The sequence below is a fragment of the Pristis pectinata genome, chromosome 7 (assembly GCF_009764475.1).
Source record: "Pristis pectinata isolate sPriPec2 chromosome 7, sPriPec2.1.pri, whole genome shotgun sequence".
NCBI lineage: Eukaryota > Metazoa > Chordata > Chondrichthyes > Rhinopristiformes > Pristidae > Pristis > Pristis pectinata.
Window position 1 is genome coordinate 98,802,653 of NC_067411.1, and position 24,942 is coordinate 98,827,594.

Below are 24,942 nucleotides of genomic sequence, written 5' to 3' on the forward strand. Positions count from 1 at the left end.
TGATTGTACAGGTCAATTCATTACACAGTGCATTGAGGAAGTACAGGGTTAGAGAGTAGAGAAACACAGGACTGCAGACGCTGGAATCTAGATGAAAAACACGATGATGCTGGAAGAACTTCAGCAGCATCGTAAATTGGTTTATTATTGTCACTTGTACCGAGGTACAGTGAAAAACTTGCCTTGCGTACTGGTCAATCCATTACACAGTGCATTGAGGTAGTACAGGATAAAACAATAACAGAATGCAGAGTAAAGTGTCACCGCTACAGGGAAGTGCAGTGCAGGTAGACAATAAGGTGCAAAGTCACAACAAGGTAGATTGTGAGATCAAGAGTCCATCTCATCGTGTAAGGGAACAGGTCAATAGTGGGATGGAAGCTGTCCTTGAACCTGGTGGTAGGTGCCCTCAGGCTCCTGTACCTTCTGCCTGATGGTGGAGGAGAATGTAAAAGTTTTGTGTGTGTGTGTATTTTATTATGAATAAAGTCTATTTTCTGAAATAAAAGCACTTCCCTCCACAGACGCTGCTCGACCCGCTGAGTACCTGCGGCAGGTTGTGCGTTGCTCCAGATCCCAGCGTCTGCGGTCTCTGGTGTCTCCCCCGCTGACGGCGGGGGTGGTCCTCCGCACTGTCGCCGGTCCCGCGTCCCCGGTCCCGCCCGTTGACATTTAAATCCCCTCCGCGTTCCAAACCGTTGGAGTCCGAAGTTCTCGCGAGATCTCCGTTCCCCCTCTCGCACCCCCCCCCCTATCCCCACCGCGTGCCAGAAGGTGGCCTTCAATTGGCCGAGCGCTCGGCCTGACGTCATCACTGAAGCCTTCGGCGAGCGGCGCGGAGGGCGGTAGGTCGGCGGCGGCGGGTCGGGGACGGGCTGAGGGCGGGTGTACAACACGGCGCTCACTCCGGCCCTCACTGAGCTTTGGGCACAGTCCCAGCTGCTGGATCCGAGGCGGCTGGAAGTTTCCACCGTGACACACACACACACACACTGCTGGAGGGACTCGGCGGGTCGGGCAGCACCTGTGCAGGGAACCGGACCCTTCATCAGGACCGGAGAGGGAAGAGGGCAGAAGCCGGAATAAAAGGGTAGGGGGAGGAAAAGGAGCTGGGAGGTGACCCCGGGGGAGGATGAGGGGGGAGGAGGAGGAGGAGGATGAGGGGGGTGGGGGAGGGGGAGGAGGAGGAGGATGAGGGGGGTGGGGGAGGGGGAGGAGGAGGAGGATGAGGGGGGGTGGGGGTGGGGGAGGAGGATGAGGGGGGTGGGGGTGGGGGAGGAGGAGGAGGATGAGGGGGGGTGGGGGAGGAGGATGAGGGGGGAGGGGGAGGAGGATGAGGGGGGTGGGGGAGGAGGAGGAGGATGGGGGGTGGGGGAGGAGGAGGAGGATGAGGGGGGAGGGGGAGGATGAGGGGGGTGGGGGAGGAGGGGGAGGATGAGGGGGGTGGGGGAGGAGGGGGAGGATGAGGGGGGTGGGGGAGGATGAGGGGGGTGGGGGAGGAGGAGGAGGATGAGGGGGGTGGGGGAGGAGGAGGAGGATGAGGGGGGTGGGGGAGGAGGAGGATGAGGGGGGTGGGGGAGGAGGAGGAGGGGGGAGGGGGAGGATGAGGGGGGTGGGGGAGGAGGAGGAGGATGAGGGGGTGGGGGAGGAGGATGAGGGGGGTGGGGGAGGAGGAGGATGAGGGGGGTGGGGGAGGATGAGGGGGTGGGGGAGGAGGGGGAGGATGAGGGGGGTGGGGGAGGAGGAGGAGGATGAGGGGGGTGGGGGAGGAGGAGGAGGATGAGGGGGGTGGGGGAGGAGGAGGAGGATGAGGGGGGTGGGGGAGGAGGAGGATGAGGGGGGTGGGGGAGGAGGAGGAGGATGAGGGGGGTGGGGGAGGAGGAGGATGAGGGGGGTGGGGGAGGAGGAGGAGGATGAGGGGGGTGGGGGAGGAGGAGGTGGATGAGGGGGGTGGGGGAGGAGGAGGAGGATGAGGGGGGTGGGGGAGGAGGATGAGGGGGGGTGGTGCAGGAGGAGGATGGGGTGGCGCAGTAGGAGGGGGGTGTGGGAGGAGGAGGAGGAGGGTGGGGGAGGAGGATGAGGGGGGTGGAGGAGGAGGATGAGGGGCGTGGAGGAGGAGGAGGGGGGTGGGGGAGGAGGAGGAGGAGGAGGGGGGTGGGGGAGGAGGAGGAGGAGGGGGGTGGGGGAGGAGGAGGAGGGGGTGGAGGAGGAGGGGGTGGGGGAGGAGGATGAGGGGGGTGGGAGAGGAGGGGGTGGGGGAGATGAGGGGGTGGGGGAGGAGGGGGTGGGGGAGGAGGAGGAGGGGGTGGGGGGGGAGGAGGGGGAGGAGGGGGTGGGGGAGGATGAGGAGGAGGGGGGTGGGGGGGAGGATGAGGAGGAGGGGGGTGGGGGGAGGAGGGGGTGGGGGAGGAGGAGGAGGAGGAGGAGGGGGGTGGGGGGGAGGAGGGGGTGGGGGAGGAGGAGGAGGAGGGGGGTGGGGGGGGAGGAGGGGGAGGAGGGGGTGGGGGAGGAGGAGGAGGAGGGGGGTGGGGGGGAGGAGGAGGAGGAGGGGGGTGGGGGGAGGAGGAGGAGGGGGGTGGGGGGAGGAGGAGGAGGAGGGGGGTGGGGGGAGGAGGAGGAGGAGGGGGGTGGGGGGAGGAGGAGGAGGGGGTGGGGGAGGAGGAGGAGGAGGGGGTGGGGGGAGGAGGAGGAGGAGGGGGGTGGGGGGAGGAGGAGGAGGAGGGGGGTGGGGGGGGAGGAGGAGGAGGGGGGTGGGGGGAGGAGGAGGAGGAAGGGGGTGGGGGGAGGAGGAGGAGGGGGTGGGGGAGGAAGGGGAGGGGGGTGGGGGAGGGGGATGGAGGAGGGGCGTGGAGGGAGGAGGAGGAGGGGGTGGGGGAGGAGGAGGGGGAGGGGGATGGAGGGGAAGGGGTGGAGGGGAGGAAGGAAGGAGGGGAAGGTGGAGGGGAGGGAGGAGGGGGAAGGAGGAGGGAGAGGGATAAGGAGTGATGTGAGAAGCTGGGAGGTGATAGGTAGAAGTCCCCCCCCCATGACCTGCCCACCTCCATCTCCTTCCGTTTATTCTATGATCTACTGTCCTCTCCTACTGGATTCCTCCTTCAGCCCTTTGCCTCTTCCACCAATCTCCTGTCAGCTTCTTATATTATTGCCTCTTACTTCCCCCCCGACTTGCCTATCACCTGCTGGCTCATGCTCCTTTCTCCTCTCCCCACTGCCCCCTCCCCCCCCCCCCCCCCCCCCCCCCCCCCCCCCCCCCCCCCCCCCCCCCCCCCCCCCCCCCCCCCCCCCCCCCCCTTTATTCTGGCTTCTGTCCTCTTTCCTTTCCAGTCCCGATGAAAGGTCTAGGCTGAAAATGTCGACTGTTCATTTCCCTCCATAGATGCTGCCTGACCTGCTGAGTTCCTCCAGCATTGTGTGTGTGTGTGTTGCTCCAGATTTCCAGCATCTGCAGTCTCTCTGCGGAAGTTCCCACAGCCCATTCTGCAGCCCATCCTTCGTTGCCAGGGAAGAAAATATGGCTGGAGTCTCAGCAAAGGAAGATCTAATTGGATTGGACTAGAGAAGATGGGCTAAAATTTGACAAAGAGAGCTACTTGCACTTAAGTGGATAAATCACCAGATTTAAATAGGAGGCACCCCAGGAACTGGGGAAGGTCAAGGGAGGAAATTGGAGAGACTTTTGCTATAATCAAACACTTAAGGATGGTGTTTGGGACCTGGACAACTGCAGATGTTACACCCTTTTTCAAAATGGTTAATGTAATACAGTATGCAGCAGCCTGGATTAACAACCCAGAGACCTGAATTTAAATCCCATCAAGGCAGATAACAAATTTAACTTTATTTAATAGTTTGGATTTCTTTAAAAGAACTGCTAGCCTTGTTAATGATAACTGGCAAAACTACTGTGTCCTGAAAACACATTTGATTATTCAGAGGAGGCAATCCTTGTGTGGTCTGCCTGATAAGAGACAACATTACCACAAATCTCGTTGACTCTTGATTGTCCTCTGAATTGTTCAGGAAAATAAGCACTGGCCTTGCCAATAATATCCAACTTCTAGGAAAAAAAATTAACAATAGTATATGGGGATAAACCCTGTAACCGAAAGACCAGTCAGTTTAATTTTGGTGATGGGGAGAGTTAAAATAATATTCAATAATTGGGATTCACGTGGACAAGTGTGGATTGATTAGAGGGAGCCTGTATGGATATGTTAAAAGCAAATCATGCTTTATTAATGTAATGGGGTTTATTTGATGAAGTCACTGAGAAGGTTGACGAGGGAAATGCAGATGATGTGGTATAAATAGATTTGCAAATCACAGTTCATCAGGTCCCAGGTTTAACATGAAAATTAAATGCCATGGAATGAACAGCACTATAGCAGCATAGCAACATTGAAAGAAAATTGGCCAACTAACAGGAATCGGGAGTAGTGTAAGTTGGGGAATTCTAGTGGTTGCTACTAGGATCACTACTTAATATGTGCATTAATGATTTTGGACTTGTGTGTACAGGGCACAATTCCCAAATTTGCATATGACACAAATTTAGGAATATGAGCTCTGAGGATACAAATAGACTTCAAGAGGATGCGAAAAGGCTGTGCGAATGGGTGGAAGTATGGCAGGTAAAATTTCATGCTGAGGAATGGAACTTGTTATAATTTAGTCTGAAGAATAAGAGACACTATAAACTAGAGGGCAATGTAATGGTTACAAGTGCAGAGAAGTCTGGATAAATGTGCATAGTTTGTTGAAAGTGGCAGAATAGGATGAGAAATTGGATTACTAAAAGTGTGAAGGATCCTGGGCATTCTAAATGGAGGAATGGCATATAAGAGCAAGGAAATCATAAAGAACCTTTGGTTCTCCAATTCTGACTCTTGTTCTTTAGGAAAAAAATAAAGGTTTTGGGATGAGTGGAGAAGTGATTTATGAAAATGATTCCATTTATAATGGACATTAGTTATGTGGAGAGGCTGGATTGTGCTCCTTGGAAGAGGAGGTTGCAGAAAGTTTTTGTTTAGAGGTATTTAAAATCAGTAAAGGTCTATAGAGTTGATGGAGAGAAACTCTTCCTATTCATTCTAAACTTTCATCATAGAGGCATCAATACCAGAATGACAAAAGAAAATACTTGGGGCTTCTCTGCAGGGAACATCTTTGAGACCACCGAATGGATTGCCTGGTGGCCAATTCAACCACTTGTTGGTGGCCTGTGGGTCATGTGGTTTTGTTTTCCCTTGGTACTTTGGCTAAGAACAAGTGAGTGGTTAGTTGGTTGAATGTAAGTTAGACCTGAGTTAAATATCCGTATTTCTGGGTTTCTAAGTAAAGTGCTACCTGCCTGTTGCTGTCTAGTTCAAAGTTAAAATAAGACATGTATGCATTCTTGACAGTCTTATACTTGAGCTAAGGCTGACATTTCTTTTATCAAAAGGCATTTGTAAAATGTTTTGATTCTAAAGCCAGTTTTATTTTTACTGTTTTAAGATGATTTGAAATTCAATGCTTCTGTCAAGGAGAAAGTGGAAATCTGCTTTACATTGATGTATCTATGTTCAAAACTGTATGAAAAATCTCTCTATTCTGCAAGATTACAAACATTAATCTGTAGGAGGTTTAATGCTAGAAATTGGGGAATGGTATGCAAGGTGAAGTGCCAGCACTACATAAAACTAATGTAGATTTAAAAAAAATACTTGCCACTTCTTTCAAGATTTATTGCATTGAGTGTAGAAGAAGATGCTGATGTACAGATTGCCTCCAATAGATGTATATAATGTATTTTACATTGGGAATCTTGACTTCTTACCAAAACATTGTTCATTTTGGTTGCAGGAGTAAATATTGAGATGTTCAAAAATGTTTAACAACAGTACCCAGAAAAAATGCTGGATTTTTCAGAGTGAAGAAATATTAGAAAATATGAGAAATGAAGCCAATCAGAAATTTCAGTCCAAAGTTCTCGCAAGCGGAAAGGTAAAACACCTCCAACCTATTCTCTGAAGTAATCGAATATTTTTAAGATATGATAACGCTTTTTGAATTTAGTGAGTCTTGGGTTTCCCTTAGGAATTTGGGCACTACTTTAATATTTTGGTTGACTTTATATTGGGTAAGCAATATTTTATTAATGGTGTTATTTTTGATGGATCTGTACTTGGAATGATAGGATTGCGGCTAAGTTACTAAACCAGTAGCAACGTGTATGGTTTTGGATTAAGAGATGCTAGTTTTTAATTTTTCATAAATTTGAAATTAAAGATGGTCTCAGAAATGAAACAATGAAATTACAAGATTTAAGAAGATGAGTTTTTACGACACCAATGTCAATCATTAACCAGTCTGCCTTTGTGAGGATACATTAATATGGTTGACTGCCTTCTCTGTTTAGGAACAATTCAGAACAAGTGCTGGCATTCCCAGTAATACCTATATCTGTGAATGAAAATATCCAAGCATGATTTAAATTCAGACAAGAGTACTCATTGCTCATTTTTAGAACATGTAAAGTATGTTTGTGAATTCAAACTTTCTTACTGAACCAAGTATCTGAACAATAGCAGTATGGTGTTGAGTTCTTATGAAAAGTCAGCCTCTTGTACCCTGTGTTATACTAGATTGTACCTTGCTGCTGAAGCCCTTGCTTATACCTTTGTTAATTCTAGATTTGACTATTCCAAAACTACTGGCTACTCTTTGCTTTAACCTCTGCAAGCTTGGTGACATCCAAAACTATATCCTTTTGTTCTAATTCATATCAACTTTTGTTCACCCATCAACCCTGTGCTTGTGGATCTACATTGGCTCTCAAATAATTGACATTTCTCTCAAATTCTCTTCTGTTAAACTTGCCTCTCCTTATCTCTGATCTGTTTCAGTCTCATATCCATGCAAAATACCTGCATTCCTTGAATTCAGCCTTTGTGATTATTGCTGAATTTAATCACTCCATCACATTTAATCACTTTTAGCTGTAAGTGTGGCTGAACTCTGGAATTTGTTACCTTCCTTTTTTTTTTAAGAACCTACTTCCTTGACCAAGCTTTTTTCAGCTTCTTTGTGACCGTCTTATTTTGGATTCTGGATTAGGCTTCTAAGAAGCAGTTTAGTTCATTTGGCTTTAAGAGTGCTATAGAAATATGTTAGTGTGGTGATATTGTTGCTTTTCTTAAACCTGGAAAATTAGTGATTTTTGGCCAATAACTATTGGTGCAGGGGTATTTCACTGTATTGAACATGGTTGTAGTATCTGACAGTTGTTTTCTTGATGGGTATTTTGGTGAACAGTTTACTCCAAATGATTCTCTGCCTCTGTTGGAACCTCATGAAGAAAAAGTGCTACGTAAATACTATGAAAAACGGCTATTGGATTTCTGCTCTGCATTTAAACCTGCCATGCCCAAATCTGTGATGGTAAGAATATCAATGTTACATTTACAGAGGAATTGAGAATAATTTTGTGAGCTGGTAAACAACTATAAATTATTAACTCTGCTGTTTTTTGTATTTGTATATCTACCTTACAAAATGATATACACTTCACAAATCAGTGGATAATGAAGACTATCTGCAGACTCGCAAGGTTGGCCCCAGGCCCCATCTTGAATTTTTTCTAACAGATATATCTCTATACACGTACACAAATTGGGATTCAATTATTATCTGTACAAATAGTGATCAGTTTTCAAACCACTTATGTCATATGGCTCCCTGCTGTGCACAGTTTTAACAGTGGTTTTTGTTTACACAGCTGTACCTTGTGATTTCAAAACTGATCACTGCTTGTAAGTTCCAATGGAAATAGTTTATTAGTTAATATAATTTTCTTTTAGGTATTTAAATTTATTAATGCATATTTATACTCAAACATTCTTGGGTATATTTATGTTTGTTTGGGGAGTATATTCAGTACAAAGGAGAAGGCTTAGTGGTATCACGGTTTTTTGTTACCTGTGGGAAGTCTGTTCCTACCCCTTGCAGATTATGCCGATTTAGCACACTACTACAGGACCTAATTATCCTGTTATCAAACGATGTACTAAAATCTATTTAAACAAGTAATTGGGTGTAAAATAATATACTTTTATTGATGCTAAACATGTTGAAAGTAGTACCATCTATCACATTGGATGCCCAAAGTTCAGCTGTCCAAAAAACTGGAAATTTTTTGCAAATATTTAATTTGAATTTCAATTAGTTCTTGTTGAGGCCCTAGACTAGTTATCAGATTCACTGCTTTATTTACACTGGCAGATATGTCTTGTTCTCCTGAACCAAATTGACCCTCAAACACATCATGAACTGGGCTGATCTCCCACTTTAATATTCATTGTTTCTTTTTTCGCTATGGCAATCGTATCAAAAAAAAAGCTGCTAGATGACCCCATGGGTAGGACCAGAAGAAGGAAGCATAATTCATAATAACACACAAGCCGAAAATGCTGGAGATATTTGGGTCTGGCAGCACCTGTGGAGACATAAACAGTTAACATTTCAGTTCAATGACTTCATCAGAAGTGGTTCGGTCATTGACCTGAAACGTTAGTTCTGGTTTTCTTTCTACATCTGCTGCATGATCTGCTGACCATCTCCAATATTTATAATTGTTTTTAGTTTTTCTTTTAGATTTCCAAATCTTTTTTTTTGCTTTTTAAAATAATTTGCCTATTTTGTAAGCATATTAAAAACTTATTTTTCCAAAACTTTGAATATGGATTATTAAAGTCTCAAATCTGGCATTATCTCAACCCCAAGGGTGCTGAATTTTGAACTTGCGGCCTATACAAAATTGTTCAGATGAAGGTGCATTGATATTGAGAACATTCTTATTTCTTTGACTAGGGTACAGCAAGTATGTATTTCAAGAGATTTTATTTAAATAACTCCTTAATGGAATATCATCCCAGGACAATTATGTGAGTTTTTTTTTGCCTGTTGACTGATTTTGATTGCTTTGCCGTATGTACCAACTTCTGTGCACGTGTTTGCTTAATTTTTTGTGCTATTATTATAGCAGTGTTCTCTTTCTACATATCATCTTTGGAAAGATATTCTAATATTATAAAAATATAACATTAATAAATTGTGGAAACTCATTCTGGATTACTAGTCATGGGCCCAATAATTGACAGTATATAGCCTCGTAATAAAATTAAATTTGAATGACTATCTACATTAAAGTCATGTTAGCTCCTGTTTTGTAACAATATTGTTGGTGCTGTTCAGAAATGACCATCTTAATCTCGTCCAAAATAGGAGATTCGGGGAACTGATCATTAAGCAAAAGTTCAAATGTTAGGGGAAAAAAAACCAAGGTATGCACAAAGGCATTTCCAGGTGGATTTGTTAAAGCTGCACAATACTGATACTTGAAATGATCAGAAATGCTCAGTTTGCAGCAGGAATTGTAGCTTCTGGAGCAAGTATTGGAGAGAGTAGTCACCTCTGCAGACAGAAACAGTACAGAAGGGGAATGGATGATGGTCTGTTTGGGGTGGAAGAAGAGGTCCCGTATCAACTAACGTTGGAAACAAATTTGATAATTACAGGTTGCTGGATCCTATAACTTGTATCAAGGAAAAGAATAAGCAGTGAAAATTGTAACTCAGTTGAGATGGTATCTATTGGTAATGGAGATTTGATGGGAGGAGCAGGCAATTAGAAGCAGGAATCTCATGGTTTGCTTCATGGATGTCCTGAAAAATGAATGGATTCAGTATCTTTGCAAAAAAGGGTCATTTGAAAGTCTTGATTTATGTTAAATTAAGGATTGAGATAGTTTGAGCATTAAAAGCACAAAGGTACCAAATCATATGGCCAAAACAAGATCAACCAGTTCAGAAGTGTAAATGCTTAACTAAGTCAATAGTGTGAGAGGCAACACTTGAAATCCTTGGGCACTTGGCAAACTCTGGGTAGGAGTTAGCAGTCCTGCTCCAGTAGCCTACATCAGAACATAGCTGGTTAACAATTTAAAATGTGAAGTAATAACAATAACTGTAAAATGTATCTGCTGCTAGATTAAGATTAATAATTAAATATACTTAATATTAGTGCTCCTCCTGCAGAAAGGAAACATTTTTTGCCTTGCTTCTGGATAATGAGGTGTAGCAGGCAGGAGTCCTGAAATAATGTGAGGGAAGGTAATTTGCAGGGCTTTGGGAAAGACCAGGGAAATGGGACTGATATGTGTTGCTCTAGAAGAAACTAGCATGGACTTGATGAGCTGAATGGCTTATGCCATAACAAATCTATGAAAAGTAGAAAATTAGATATTTGATTTAAAAAAATATTCACATTCATAAGGAATGAGCAGGAAATATGATTGAAGTGGCTCAAGTTCGGAGAATCAAGATCTGATGGGTCAAGTGTATTTGTGTTGTGTTAGAATCTAATTGTTTTGAAATCTTTTACTAAAGTCGTCTTTTCATTTTTATGTAGGTTAACAAGTGTGTACTTAGCATGTAAAGTGGATGAATTTAATGTCTCCAGTTCTCAGTTTGTTGCTAATCTGTGGGAAAGTCCTGCGGCCCAAGAGAAGGCTCTGGAACAAATCCTTGAATATGAACTGTTGCTAATTCAGCAGCTGAACTTTCATCTTATTATCCACAACCCATTTCGACCTTTTGAGGGATTTCTTATAGATCTAAAGGTACCAGGCCAACATTGACTGGGTTTTTGGGAATTCAGAATACGCTTCACCCGATTGGAAGTTTGAAACAATCTTTTTATCATTGTATATCTAAAACTATCTTTATCTTGTATATAGTGATGATTTAAACAGTGAGATTATCTGCATTCTAATACTCCAGATTATTTTTGCATGCAAGATTCAACTGTATTCTAATTTTGTCAGATTTACCACAGTTGTAGTTGAAAAGGTTCTGCAATGATTAAAAAAAAGTAGTTAAATAATGGAAGCCAAAGCAATCTAGGTGAACATGTAAGGAGTGCAAAACTGTATATGTAAGTTCAGTTTTCATGATAAATTTATGCATTGAGTCAAATAAGAAGGTCCAACTTCAGTACCCTGTCATTTGCAAACTAAACAATGGATCAGTAGGACCTGTACGAAACTATTTGAGAAATGAAATTTGTTCATTTTTATCCTTCTGACCAGTATGTGGATGTATGTTAAGTGAGAATGACCCTAAATTTTTCTGACAGCAGTGTGGGTGAATAGTGAGCTAATGTAGTTGGGTTTTTGAGGATGAGAGATAACTAGAAACAACTCCTGTTAGGTAGATTTGGAGCTAATTGTTCTAAATACTATTGGTACACAGAGTTGGTTTATTTTAGCTTGCACGGTGTCAAAGCTTTCAGTCAGTTTCTTGATGTGTAATGTTTTACATTTGCCTTTAAAAATGCAGCTCCATAAAAGAGAACTAATTAGTGCTTTCTTATAACTTGGTCAGTTGTAGAAATAAAGTATCCAAAGGCAGCTGCTTTTAGCTAACACTATTGATTAACGGCAGTCTCCCCACCTGGTGGACACTGTTGCTATTGCACCAGTATTTCACACTGGAGGTCTTGCTAGAAGCAGAATCGATGTGAAGCTTGTTCCCTGGCACAATAAAAACTGGATTTTTTCCAATGTCTGTGTGTTTTAACTTTACATACCTTTCAATATTCTGAAATAACAGTTATCTTTCTCCTGTTATTTTAGCTGGGTCTTTCTCATTGTTTTCTTGATTGCTACCTCTAAACATTTTCAATTGCTGAGGTGCTGTTGAATGCAAATTGTGCCTCTTGCCTGGAGAAACTCTTATTTCCATGAGAAGTGGTGTGGGATTGTAGTTGTGTAGCAGAATAATGCTCTTCATCCCACTCCATGGGTTACCATTCCCACGGAAAAAACAAAGTAAATTTCACAGATCATTTCATTACCATCAGATTTCACAGAAAGCAGTTCCTAATTTGAACAGCTTTGTTGCTAGTATTCAATTGGCGTACATAGGACAAAAAAACTTGGATTTTCCTTATGGCCAGTATTTCATTTTAACTTGAATGTAAAAGTAACCACAACTTTTAAAAATGGTGGTTTTTATTAGTCTCAATTACTATTTATGAATTTTAAGTTCTCTAACAATTTGAACATAACCACTTAATCTACACAGCATGCAGAATTATGCATTGTTAACCTATCCACACGTTTAAGCTCTCTGCATTTGTATTGTGGCCTGTTATAAAAGTGTATATTGGAAAAATTGTAATGGATAGAGAAATTAGGGTGACCCCCATGTTACAGGAGAGGGGGGATGTTATGTCCCTTGAAAACAGTCTGTATCATGATTTTCTGTAATGTGAAGCTGTGTCATTTGCACTCATTTCCAGCAAAATGAGTTTGGGGGGGGGGGGGGGGTGTTAATTTACTTACTACTTCACATAAATTCCATGACTGAATTTATGTGAAACAGCCTTAACTTGGGGGTCACCTGTATACTTTCTCAAAGGTTAGTTTCCAGCTTAAAAAAAGCCTTCTTATTTAGAATTGTATCACAAAAAAGCAAGTTGTGGATATGCATTTCTTGAGACAATTACTTTCTTTCACATTTTTCTTTTAGGCCCGATGCTCAGCACTTGAAAATCCAGAAGTTTTGCGAAAAACAGCAGATGAATTTCTCAGCAGAGAAACCATGACTGATGTTGGTCTTCTGTTTACACCGTCACAGATAGCATTAACAGCCATCCATTTCAGTGCCTCCAGAGTTGGTATTAATATAGATAGGTACTTGTAGCCTTTAATTTTCAATTGTTCTGCTTTAATAACTTTTTTTTTTACTAATTCCATGCTTTATGTGTAGCATAAAGCTAATGATGACTAAAGTGGAACTGTGTCTGTACCCTAAGGTGCTTTGTTTGGAAAGTAACTATCTGTGATATTTAGACAGGAGAATTATTAAAAATGGTCTATAATCCAATGAGAACTGCAAGTCAGACGAAAAGTTATTATCTTTAAAATAGTTGTAGGGAAAAATAGAAAGATGTATTGTCAGTGACTCAAAATTCTAATGGAGCAGGTGCATTCTTTAAAAGCTGAAGTTGTTTAAGCTGTAAATAGGTTGGAAATATCATGCAGAATTATATATTAAATCTGTTCAATTCTTTGTGTGGTGCTTAATAAATGAGAACAAGAAATCTAGTTTCATAAGATAATTGTGAGATTTATAATCCTGGGCATTAGGAAAGCTAAGAGCTCTGTGGAAAACATGTAAGTGTAATAAATGGTGTACCTACATCATAATATATCAGAGTTAGTTTCTGAGTAGCAGTTTTCTGAATTGTTAATATAGGAGACTACTGTATACTGCATGGTTGTTCATATTCTCTTGGATAGAGCAGGTACAACATAAACACAGTTCATGATACTGGAGTTAAAATTACTCAAGTGCATTTTTTAAGGAATTGTTTATAATATTAATGAATATGGAAGATCAGGTTATGGTCCATGTTATAATTTTTGCCTGATTAACCCTGAAGTTACTATAGATTGCCTTTCGTTATCTATCAACAATATTGTTTGCTGTTGCTACTACATTGGTATTGTGAAATTCTGTCTTTAATGCATTCAAGATAATTTAATTACTGCTTGTTTTGATTTTGTATTTGCTGCTTCAGTTACTTGATGGAATGCCTAATGTTAAAAGATAACAAAGAATGCCTGTCAAAACTGGTTGAAGCAATCAGGTGTAAGTAATCTTGTAATATTACTATAATCTATTGAAATTTGTTTTTCTGTGATGATTGCAACCGAATTTATATTAATTGGGTATTATGATAGCTTTCTCAAGTTCAGACAAATTATAACATAGTTTTAAAAGTTCTTCATCGATATTCAGAATGGTATAATGCAGATTTTCCAAACTTGCTGCATAAGAATAGGCCACACAACTCATTAATTCTTAGCTCCATCTCGTCTCAGTATCACCACATCACGCCCCTTATTCCTCTGTTTCTGGTAAATGTCTAATTCTGCATTTCTGGGCAATGCTTCAGAAAAGAATTCCACATTTTTGCTACCATTAGTTTGAACTCATTTCTTATAATTATCTTTGTGCTTTTTTTTGTCATAAAGAACATTACTATTTACCTCATTGTAACTCATAATTTTCCTACTGTTTCACTTCCTAAATTTCTTGATTCTGATGGAGTTATTCTTCATTTCTCAAATCTATGGCCAATCTTTGAGACCCATTTGCTCTGTTTCCCTTAAATTGGATGAACTTGTTGGCCGAAAGTGTCTTACAAGGCCTTGCATAATATAGTTGAGCCACAAAGAAAAAGACCTTCCTACAAAAATGAAATAGTTTTAAAAATGAATTAGAAATGGAAACAAATCATCCAAATGCCTATAAGCAATTTTTAAATAATTAATTTTGGGGGGTGGGTGGGAGGGGGGAGGTGGTTGGAAACTACCAATACTTGCTGTCATCCACACAGCACTTAAAATTTCCATTGAAATAAATGGGCTGAAGGATCCTGCAGTAGGTTTCTCAGTTTAAATCCTGATTTCCACGTTTGTGCTCAACTGCAGTGAAGCATGGCAGCAGATTCACTGGAAGGAATCCTTCAGGAAGGTCAGGACATGAGGGTTGGAGGTAAATGCCAATGGTTCACAGTGAACTGCTGGCAAACCCAATGGAGTATGGGCCATTAACACCTTATCCTCTGTCATATTAAGTCACCTACACTAATGCTTTTTATAACTTACTACAACGAGCAGCAAAATCTGAGAGAAAGAAACCATTCAGTTCATGGCGCAGGCACTGGCTTTTTGAAAGAGCTGTCAATTAGACCCGTTCCCTTTACTTATCCCATAGCACAGCAGTTTTTTTTCCACTTTCAAGTAAATTGTCCATTTAAATTCGCTTGTAGTTGAAAGAGAAGGTTGAGAACAGGGAGAAGGATTGTTTCTCCCATGAAGAGTATTTTCGTGAATGCTTGTTTTTCAACCCAGCACAATGTTTAAATTAAAAGACCAGGTGCTGGGAATCTGAGGTGAAAGCAGAACTCTGTAGGTCAGGCAGCATTGTGTTTCTCATGCAGCATTCTATTTTTCTGTGGAAAGAAATAGAATTAACATTAAGTTGAGCATCCTTCATAAAAACTTGGAAAAAGAAATCTGTTTTTACTTGCAGAGAAGGTGGAGGATGTGGTGGTGGGATGGAGAGAACAACGGACATTTGTGATTGGGCAAGACCAAGGTTACCATGGGAATAAATGGTAGACATCATCTCATTGGGGCCAGTTAGAGATGGGTGTGTAGAAAGCTGCAGTGTGCCTAGATGGAAGATGAGATGCTCATTCTCAAGCTAGCATTGGGTCTCTCTATATAACAGTGTAGGAGGCCACAGATGGGTTAGAGTAATGGAATGGAGAACTAAAGTGGCAGACAACGGGAAGCTCAGGGTCACCCCTGCTGATTGAACTCTGTTCTGCAAAGTTTCCCCCTAACTAGTGGTTCTCCCAGTGTAGGGGAGACCATATTGTTGCATTGAGTGCAGTACTCCGGATTGGAAGAAGTGCAAGTGAATTGCTGTTTCATCTGAAAAGACTGCTTCGGTCCTGGATGATAGGAAGAGATAAAAAGGATGTGCTGTATCATTTGTGGTTCTGTAGGAAAGTGCTATTACAATGGAAACAGTTAGTGGGGAGGGGAAATCCAGAGTCGCAAAGGGAATAGCCTTTTTGAAATGGGAGGTGGAGAAGATGTCCGATCATGGAATCTTGTTGAAGTTGGCGGATATTGCAAACAGTAGTCCACTGAATGCGGAGGCTGGTGAGGTGACAGGTGAGGACTGGGAACTCTTTATGTCTAGGATGAAATAGTGTGAGCAGAGGTGCAGGAAACAAATGAAATGCAGTCAAGGGCTCTGTCAACTATGGTAGAGGGGAGACCATGGTGTAAGTAGAAGGAAGGCATGAGCCTCATGCGGAATGTTTCATCATTGGAGCAAATACGAAGGAGACACAGGAACTGGGGAAAATGGAATGTGATTCTTACAGGAGGCAGAGTGGAACGAAGTGGAGTCAAGAAAGCTGTGGGAGTTTGTTGCTTGTAACGAATGTTAGTCACTAGGATGGAAATAGAGATCCAGAAAGGGAAAAGTCAAATGGACTGTGAAGATGAGAATGGGGTAGAAATTGGCAGCAAAAGTAATTAAACTTGAGTTCTGCTTGAGTGCAGGAAGCAGCACCAATACAGTCATTGATGTACAGGTAAGAGTTGAGGGAAGGGGCCCCTGAGTAGGGTTAAAGTAATGACGGTTCCATGTATTCCACAAAGGCATAGCTTGAATCCAAGTTCCCAAAGCTACTCTGGAGATAATTTTAGTTGCTGCTCAATGTGAGGATGAGTTCAGCCAGTGGGTGGCATGGCAGTACGGTGGTTAGCGTCACGCTATTACAGCGCCAGTGATGCAGGTTCAATCCCTGCTGCTGTCTGTAAGGAGTTTGTACATTCTCCCCGTGTGTCCCCCTGGTTGGGTCTCTAAAGGAAGAAGCAAGGGGCCCTTGGACCATCTTCTCACCATGGATTGTTTGTCTGTGGTAAAGGCGAGCTGTTTGCAACCAAGGAATTGGAAACTGTCAAGGTGGTGGCATGCTTTAGAGATCTCATGGATAGAAGTGGGAAGGGATAGGATCAGGTAGGAAGGAATGAATTCATTAGGACAAGAGCAGGCTGTAACAATGTCTACCTGAACAGTTCTGCTAGTAGATCTTGGACAGAATGTGGAAGTGAACTGTGCAGGACCGGGACATGAAGCTGTGGAGGGATTAAGATCTGTGATTGTCTAGGAGACAATGGCTCGATAGGGTCATGATCCAGAGGGAGGTATGAGAGCTGATTTTTGGTCTCCAAGACAGAGGTCAGTCTGCGAGACACAACAGCACCATCCCTGTCAGCAGGTTTAATGATGTCAGGGTTGGTTCTTAGTAAATGGAGTGGTGCAAGTCCACGAGAGGGTAGGTTAGAGTGAGGAAGGTGGAAAAATCAAAGCAGTCAATGTTATATCAGCAGTTGGCAATGACAATTGAGGGTAAGAGAGCAGAGGGAGGTGCTGAGGTGAATTGGGAATTCTGGAGATGAGGGAGGGGCCCCACAATGTGGGGTGAAGACTCCCGCCCAAAGAAATGGGCATGAAAACAGGGGTAGAGAGTCAGACATGGAATTCATTAAGATGCAGACGTGGGACTGCTGAGGATTGATTGTTTGGTATTGGGTGGGGGGAGGGAATGGTGAAAACATGGCAGGCAGTGTTACATGGGGGAGAGAGATGAAGTCAGATGGAAGTGAAGGGGGAGAAAGGTCAGGAACCCGTTAGAATTCAAACTGTTGGATTTAGTGATCTTTTGATGTCTAGAAGGAAGGAGCTGCAGTGTCACATGTGACAAAGCATAAAGTAGAACTGCAGACCACGGCAGCTTTCACCGAGAGTGAGCTGATGCTGTTGAAGAAAGAGGTTATGAACATGCATGTGTTGACTCATGGTATTAAGTGTGGATCACAGGATGTGATGAGAACAGTGTCCCAAATGACTATAGTTTACATACATCTGTGATCCTGGGTGAATATGCATTGGAAGTTCAGTTGGAACCCAAAGGGGACTGATAACCCCCTTGCAATTTTTATTGGAACTACACATTATTGATCTGGACTTGTATACAAATTACATAGTTCAGAAATTAATTAAACAGTGAGAATTTGAGCAGTGGGTGGGGGCACGGACAAGTGAAATTGGCCAACACATTGCAGATACTTGGCTTTGTGACCAGAACAATTGAATACAAAGTCATGGAAGTTGTTCTAGAACTTGTGAAGTACCATGTCTAATTCTAGAAAGTGTATTTTGTGAAAAAGACATTACAGCCTTGAAAAAGGAGTAATGGAAGATAGGGGACTTGCAGAGGCATTCAAAATAATGAGCTTTGAAAGAATAAAGGAGTTGTCCTTTTGCAGGAAGCTGATTATAAAGTAATTAGCTAACAAATTAGAAGGGAGATGAGAGTTTATACCAAGTTATGATTATCTCGATTGCATGGTCTGAAAGTATGGTAGAAAGAATGTTCATGGCATGAAAAACAGAACTTGGAGAAAAATGACTGAGGGAAAAAGAAGTGAGAATAATTGGATACTTTTTCCCATAAAGCCAGCATAGATACAAAGGAATTAAATGCTGCTTTCTGTAGCACAAGCTTCCTTTTTTTTAAACTTTCTGTTGAATCTGCCTCCTCCATTGCAGTGCCTTCCAGATCATAACTGCAACCTGAGTCTGATACAGTTCAAGATTTTGTCCATGCCTTTGTATTCTGTTTGACTAAACTGTCTCCCTTTTCAATTTTCTCAATACCTTCAAACCAATCTCCCTTTGTGTAGTTTCCCTATTATTTAGTGCGTTTTACTTTACGTTTCTACATTGAGTTGCTTCTGGCCATCTTGCTAGTCTTTCTACAACCTGCAATTTTCCTCATTCCATGTATCAATCTGCGGAAACAACAATGTTTTCAGAATCAGTTTGTCTTCTTTCCTCCTCCTTTCCTCTCATTTTTGTATATGTTAAACATGAGCAACCACAATACAACCCTAGTTGGAAATGATCCTTGACTTGTATATAAAAATATATTTTGTGTATATATCTGCCTTTTCCTTACTGCACATTAACATGGCCACATTCCCTTCAATTTTGGTGTTACTTGTGTCGCAGGTCCATTTGTATGGTATGTGCTACACTTTGTCTTTTTAATAGCTTTGTTGGTTTATATCTTAATCTTATTTGTAGATTTACTATGTCATGTAGACTTTGACTTGGAATCTTGAGAGATTAATCTTGGTATATAATAAGATATTTAATGCTGAGCAGGTATAAAGACCCTGGTGAAGAAGTATGATCCTCCGAAACTTGAAGAAGTTAATCTTTTGAAACAGAAACTTGAACATTTTCATAGCTTGGATCTTGGTGTCAGTACAAGTTTGTAAGTATATTTACCATTGATTGAAAAAATGGTAGTCACTTAAATAGTGGCAGGGCAAAGCACACTTTTGTTTTCTAGCATTGTAATATTAAAACAGGGCTGTATCCATAATAAAATTGAACAAAATGAATAGTCATAATGCATTGACTGCTAAAATGCCAAAGGTGAGGACCTTAGCCATTCCTGTTCTGTCACTAGTCATTGGGACATCTGCATTAACATGTTTAAATAAAACAATACTTTTAGGATTCTGATCAAAAGCAGCATGAAATTCCAATTTAAAAACAAAATTATCAATTATACTGCAACAAGCAATCTTTATCAGTTGTAGTGTATAATTTGGTGAGCAAATCTGAGATTTATGGTCCAGTTCTGAGTGTCACTGAGGTAGCTGTACAAGATCACTTCATAGGTGCAGGGTTTTATAAGTGCCAAATAATATAACCCCGCCCAGTACTAAGACATGATTAAAATATGGCTTTACAACAGGCTGCTAATATCACTGCACTCGGCATCATATAGAATGAAAATGGTTCAACACATACACCAGAGAATAAACTCAGTTTACCTTCTGAAATCCTCGAAGATTTGAGGTTGAAGCATTCCATGCTAAATAACTTATTTGAACAGTACTGTGTCCCATATTTGCACTGGTAGGAACAAGAATAATTTACTTCAGTTTTTAGGAACAATACTGAAAGGTGTCTAATGAGGAAAAGATGTAAGTGTTATCAAGTATAGATCACTAAATGGCCATGTCCAATGCAGACTAGCTATCTGGTCATTTAAACAGTGACAGGTCTTCTCAGCATTGGTGGAGTTTGCTATGCCGGTGATAAATCAAAGGAACCATTTAACCATTAATCAGATTGCTGGTCAGACTATATGAAGAATACAATGCTCAGTTTTGGTTCTCTCCCCCACTTTCCCAGCATATGATTATTCTGGCCCTGGAAAACCTGCAGATAATCAAAAGAATAATTCCAAGCTTAAAAGAACTTTAGCTACCTAGGTGAAGTTAAGGGCCTTGCAGTGTAGACTTGGGCTAAATTATTCTTATTTAATAGATTAGTGAGAATTGGGGGGACATGAATTTAAAGTATGTAATCCATGAAGCATGGTGAATGTGAGATGGTCCTTTTTATGCTAGAGAGTAATATGCCCACAACCTCCATTATATTGCAACTCTTTATAGACCTTCAAATGATTTTGACCAAGGGTAGGAGTTACATCATATAGAAGTGCATTAACAGAAATCAGCACATTATCCATGTGACCGCAAGTCTTTAATTACCTGGAATTTTCCAACATGTTTCTACCTATCTTTTTTTGTGCTTATCAATATAATTACAGATTATTGCATGACTTCAGGTAAAATTCTTACATTTCAGATGCAGCAAAAGAGAATTTCTATACCCAGTCAGATTTGGAATAGTTGTAAAAAATTAATAAGGGTAAGCCAAGAGTAAGTTTAGTTTTAAAGGGTATGATTTGGCAAAAGTGGACTGGGACAACTACTTGGTACATCTCAGGAGCAGTAGGAAGTTTAAGGAGGAGATAATGAAGGCTCAGGACAGAGATTTCTCTTTAACCTCATGGAAGTCGAGCAGTACAGTGTAGGCAAGGGAAGCATGACCCAGACTGAAAGTTCAACACTGCATGAAGTCTAAGGGAATATGGAAAGTGGAGGCAGAAATTAAAGGTAATTAGGAAAGCATCTCTGCTAATGTGGTATCACTCATTTAAAAAGAATGAGAGGCAGTTAACTGTAGGACAGTTGGCCTATAGCATCAGTGGATAAACTACTTGATGGGTGGAAAGGAGGTAAAATTCTGAATTTGGAAGTAGGGACTTAATCAAGGACATTCAACATGGATTTGGAGGATGACTCTGATTTTTATTTTTTGAGAAGGTTACAAGGTGGTGCATTTGAAATCCCACATGACAACTGGTCAAAGTTAAAGCTCACAGGATCCAAGTTGGATAAAATTTGGCTAAAGGGGAGAAATTGATGGCATTGGGAGTTTGACTAGGGCACTACATGCAACAGGATTCTGCAGGGCTCAGTACTAGACTCCTTGCTATTGATGATCTAGATATAATCTAGAAGCCATGACTTAAAATTTCCCATTATGATTGATAGTTAATTGGAAAGTTGTAGACAGCAGGAGGATGCAATGGACTGGTTAATGGCAAATGGAATTTGATGTGGGAAGGTAGGTAATGCATTTGAGAAGGACATGCATGAATATCAGTAGGATACCAAGAAGTGTGCAAGACAGGCAGATAAAATGGCTAAAAAGTGAGGAACAGAAAACCTAGGTAAGTCATGCTGGAACAGTGCAAAACATTGTTTAGGGCACAGATTTGCAGAGAAGATTTGAGAACTTTGCTAGGGCTGGAGAATTGAGGAGCAGTTGGCTCAGCAGGGGTTTTATTGGGATAATGGTCACTCTCTGGGCAAAGCTAATAGAAATGCACAAAATGGTGAGACCTGGCCAGGATACACAGAACTGACTACTTCCCTTGATGGGTCTTGGTTATAAGCCTTGAATTTGTAAAAGGATTAAGATGAATTAAAAACTAATTATTTCACAAAGTATAGTGGGGCTGTGGTTCTACTGCCTTAAAGTGTGGTAGAGGCAGAAACTTGAGCACGTTTTAAGTACCTAAACATTTGAACTGTAATCTCCCAGACAGTGAACCTAAAACTGGGAATTGGGATTAACAACCAACCTTTTTTTCTCAAGCTGTTGACAACACAGTGGGTTAAATGGTCTCCTTTGTTGTAAATTTTTCTCATTCTATACATACTCTGCACCAGTGAATATCAATCCAACTGTCTGTGTTGAAAACAGGAAGAAGCGGAAAGGGTACGAGGAAGATGGAGCAATTTCAAAAAAAGCAAAGGTGGAAGAAGTTAGTATGACATTTTGTTACAGATCTTTACACATCATTTTAAGTTAACATGATATTCTGACCACTAAAGACAATGCAAGAGAAGTTAACAACTTGTTTTCATGATTTTTGTATATGACTAGCATTATTTAATCTGACTGTTGACTATGGAATAAAATGGAAAGTGTTGGAAATTCTCAAAGATTAAAGCATCATCTGGAAAGAAAAAAAAGGAGTTAATATTTCTGATGGTTCATCACAATTGGGATTTTGAGTTCTGGTGACGGTGCTGAGATGTTAACTCCACATTTGCTGTCTGACTTTCTGAATATTTCCAGCATTTTCAGTTTTATAACTTCAACATTCAACTCTGCATTTTTCAGTCCTGTTTTCTGTATTGGCTTTTCTAAATCTTGCTCTCCTCTTTTCTATTCCTTTTTTTTTACTAAAAGTTTAATTTATTCTGTTTACTGTCAGGTATTCTAATAGACATTCTAAAATTATTTTTTTGTAGGAGGAATGGACTGATGATGATCTCATTGATACAATGTAAATACTACTTGACATAGCTTTTGAAGCTACTTGTGGAGGAGCAGCTGTGGAGGTTCTCTAAGTTGTATAATCAGTTCTCAGAATAAGCAACAAAAATGACTAAGTTAAATGAGATGCATCTTTGGATAGAGCCTTAAACCCAATGATTTGAAAGACCAACTAAAGGCTGCAGACCACAAATTTTCTAGCAAAAGATATTTGATGATCTATTTTTTTTAAACCTAAACTGTTGGAAATTTTGAAAGTACTGCAAAGAAATCAAAAGGAGTTTCAACCAGATCACATTGCTGAGGCTGGTCTGATTTTTGACAGTGTATGAAATTTGTTATGTGGAAGCAAGTTTTAAATGTTCTATTTTCAATGAATTTGAAATTAATGCTGAGAGCAGGCTGACATTCTGTAAGTCAAAGAAAAATTAAATAGTGAAGAGTTGAAGTAGCAACAGCCTGTTTTGCCTACAATCAACGTTTATTAACTGTGCCTTTTTGTTGATAACTGCCTGCTTTATAACTTCCAGTTTACAGTGGCTGTTGCCTGAATTCTTTAAATCTAACTGAAGTGTGTGTACATTGAAATCAATGCTGACATCCAAAACATGGAGCAGATTGGCTGAAAATCTGCTGTTTCTGTTCAGACCACTTCACACACAGACTGCTTACACAGAGCTCCTTCAGAGTTACTTCTGGGATCCACAACCCCAGTTTCCTTTTTATAACATTCCTTTGGCCACTCCATAGAAAAATAACCCATCACAAAATAAATATACCAGAAAAAATTTACAAAACATGTCACAAATTAACTAATTACCCCAATGAATTCCCCTTGTGCCTTTTTTTTGTGTGCCTGTACAAATGCACCTAAAGTGCTCTGTAGTGGCTGCAGCACAGCTGGTGGAAGCCTACTGCTCTAGGCCTAGAAGACCCAAAAATGTACAGACACCTCTATCACTTCCTCTGGCAGTTCATTCCATATCTGCACACATTGCATGAAAGTTTCCCCGCAGTTCGCTTTGAAATCTTTCCTCTCTCACTTTAAATCTATGCTCTCTAGTTTTGGACTCTCCTAACCTGGGGAAAAGACTGTGGCTATTCACCTTATCTCTTCCCCCTCATGATTTTATAAACCTCTGAGGTCACCCCTCAACCTCCTACACTCAATGGAAAAAGTCCGAGGCTATCCAGCCTCTCGTTATAATTCAAACTCTCCAGTCCCAGTAACATCCTCAAATTTTCTTTTGCACTCTTTCCAGCTTAATGACATCCTTCCTATACCAGGGCAACCAGAACCAGTTCTCCAAATGTGGCCTTAACAACAACTTGTACAGCTGTAACAAGACATCCCAACACCTGTACTCAATCTCCTACTGATGAAGGGAAGCATCCCAAATGTCTCTTCACTACCCTGGCTACCTGTGTTATCACTTTTAAAGAACTGTACCTGCACCCTTTGCTCTCTATGTTCTACAAAACACCCCCAAGGCCCCACCAGTTACTGTGAAAGTTCTGCCCTGTTTGTCTTATGAAATTGCAACACTGTATAGTTTTCCAAATTAAATTCCGTGTGCCATTCCTTGGTCTACTGGCCTAGTTGATCGAGATCCTGTTGTAATCTTGGATAACTTTCTTCACTATCCACTGTACCACCAATTTAGTGTCATCTGCAAACTTACCAACCATGCCACCTATATTCTCCAAATTTTTGATATAAATGTCCAACAACAGTGAACCCAGCATTGATCCCTACAGCACACTGCTGGTCAAAGGCCTCTATTCTGAAAACCAGTCCACCGTACTGCCTCATCTATTTATCTCTTGGAAACATCTGCAAAAACCTCAATCAAATTCATGAGACACGATTTCCCAAGCACAAAGCCATGCCGACTATCCCTTGCCTTTCCAAATGCACGTAGATCCTGTCCCTCAGAATTCCCTTCAATAATTAACTTACCCACCACTGATGTTAGGCTCACTGGTCTGAAGCTCCCAGGCATTTCCTTGTAGATTCAATATTGAATTGTGGCATGAATGTTACAAGGATAGATGATGCATTCATGACAAAATTGCAAATTTATAAAGTGAGTAAAATTTATACTTGATTATAAGGTCTTTTCTACTTGCTGTGTTTCTAAAACAGTGCCAGTGGAGTCACATCTCTGGCTGGTTAGTCATTTCTCTTGGACAACGGTCTTTTAGTTCCATTCCTGAAAACAAAAGGACTCTTGCTCATTGCCACACACTCCTCTATGGTGCCATCAAATGTTGTGGAATTTCAAAGGTATATCAAGAAAAAGAAAGTGAATCTAGCAACCCATAGAATGGGAGGTGAAGACCTCAATACAATCACTGTCACTAAAGAGGTAGTGATGAGCAAACTTGTGGGTCAAAAGGTCAACAAGTCCCCAGTCTTGATGGGATGCATCCCAGGGTACTGAAAGAAATGGTGGAAGTTATAGCAGACACGCTTGTGATAATTTACCAAAATTCTCCGGAATCTGGGCAGGTCCCAGCAGAT

General features: G+C 41.5%; 1 protein-coding gene across 5 annotated transcripts; it reads left to right on the forward strand.

The window, feature by feature from the left end:
- The first annotated feature begins 704 nt into the window (after positions 1 to 704).
- ccnh (cyclin H) lies at positions 705 to 24,526 on the forward strand. 5 transcript variants are annotated; one of them, XM_052020278.1, is made up of 10 exons: positions 705 to 845; positions 5,845 to 5,985; positions 7,297 to 7,422; positions 8,851 to 8,924; positions 10,450 to 10,660; positions 12,573 to 12,736; positions 13,627 to 13,697; positions 18,870 to 18,981; positions 21,840 to 21,900; positions 22,394 to 24,526. In XM_052020278.1, the coding sequence occupies exons 2-10, from the start codon at positions 5,869 to 5,871 to the stop codon at positions 22,430 to 22,432; spliced, it is 975 nt and encodes a 324-aa protein (XP_051876238.1). In that variant the 5' UTR covers positions 705 to 845; positions 5,845 to 5,868; the 3' UTR covers positions 22,433 to 24,526. The 5 variants fall into 5 exon arrangements, with proteins under 5 accessions (XP_051876238.1, XP_051876240.1, XP_051876239.1 ...); XM_052020280.1 differs by lacking the exon at positions 705 to 845 and adding an exon at positions 863 to 1,090; XM_052020279.1 differs by lacking the exon at positions 705 to 845 and adding an exon at positions 3,320 to 4,438.
- The last annotated feature ends 416 nt before the right edge of the window (positions 24,527 to 24,942 follow it).

Bases quoted from the DNA above. Each gene is read 5' to 3' on its own strand.
- ccnh (XM_052020278.1), top strand. From the start codon at position 5,869: ATGTTTAACAACAGTACCCAGAAAAAATGCTGGATTTTTCAGAGTGAA. The intron at 12,737-13,626 runs GTACTTGTAGCC...TTGCTGCTTCAG, and splicing joins GTTGGTATTAATATAGATAG to TTACTTGATGGAATGCCTAA. The intron at 21,901-22,393 runs GTTAGTATGACA...ATTTTTTTGTAG, and splicing joins AAAAAGCAAAGGTGGAAGAA to GAGGAATGGACTGATGATGA.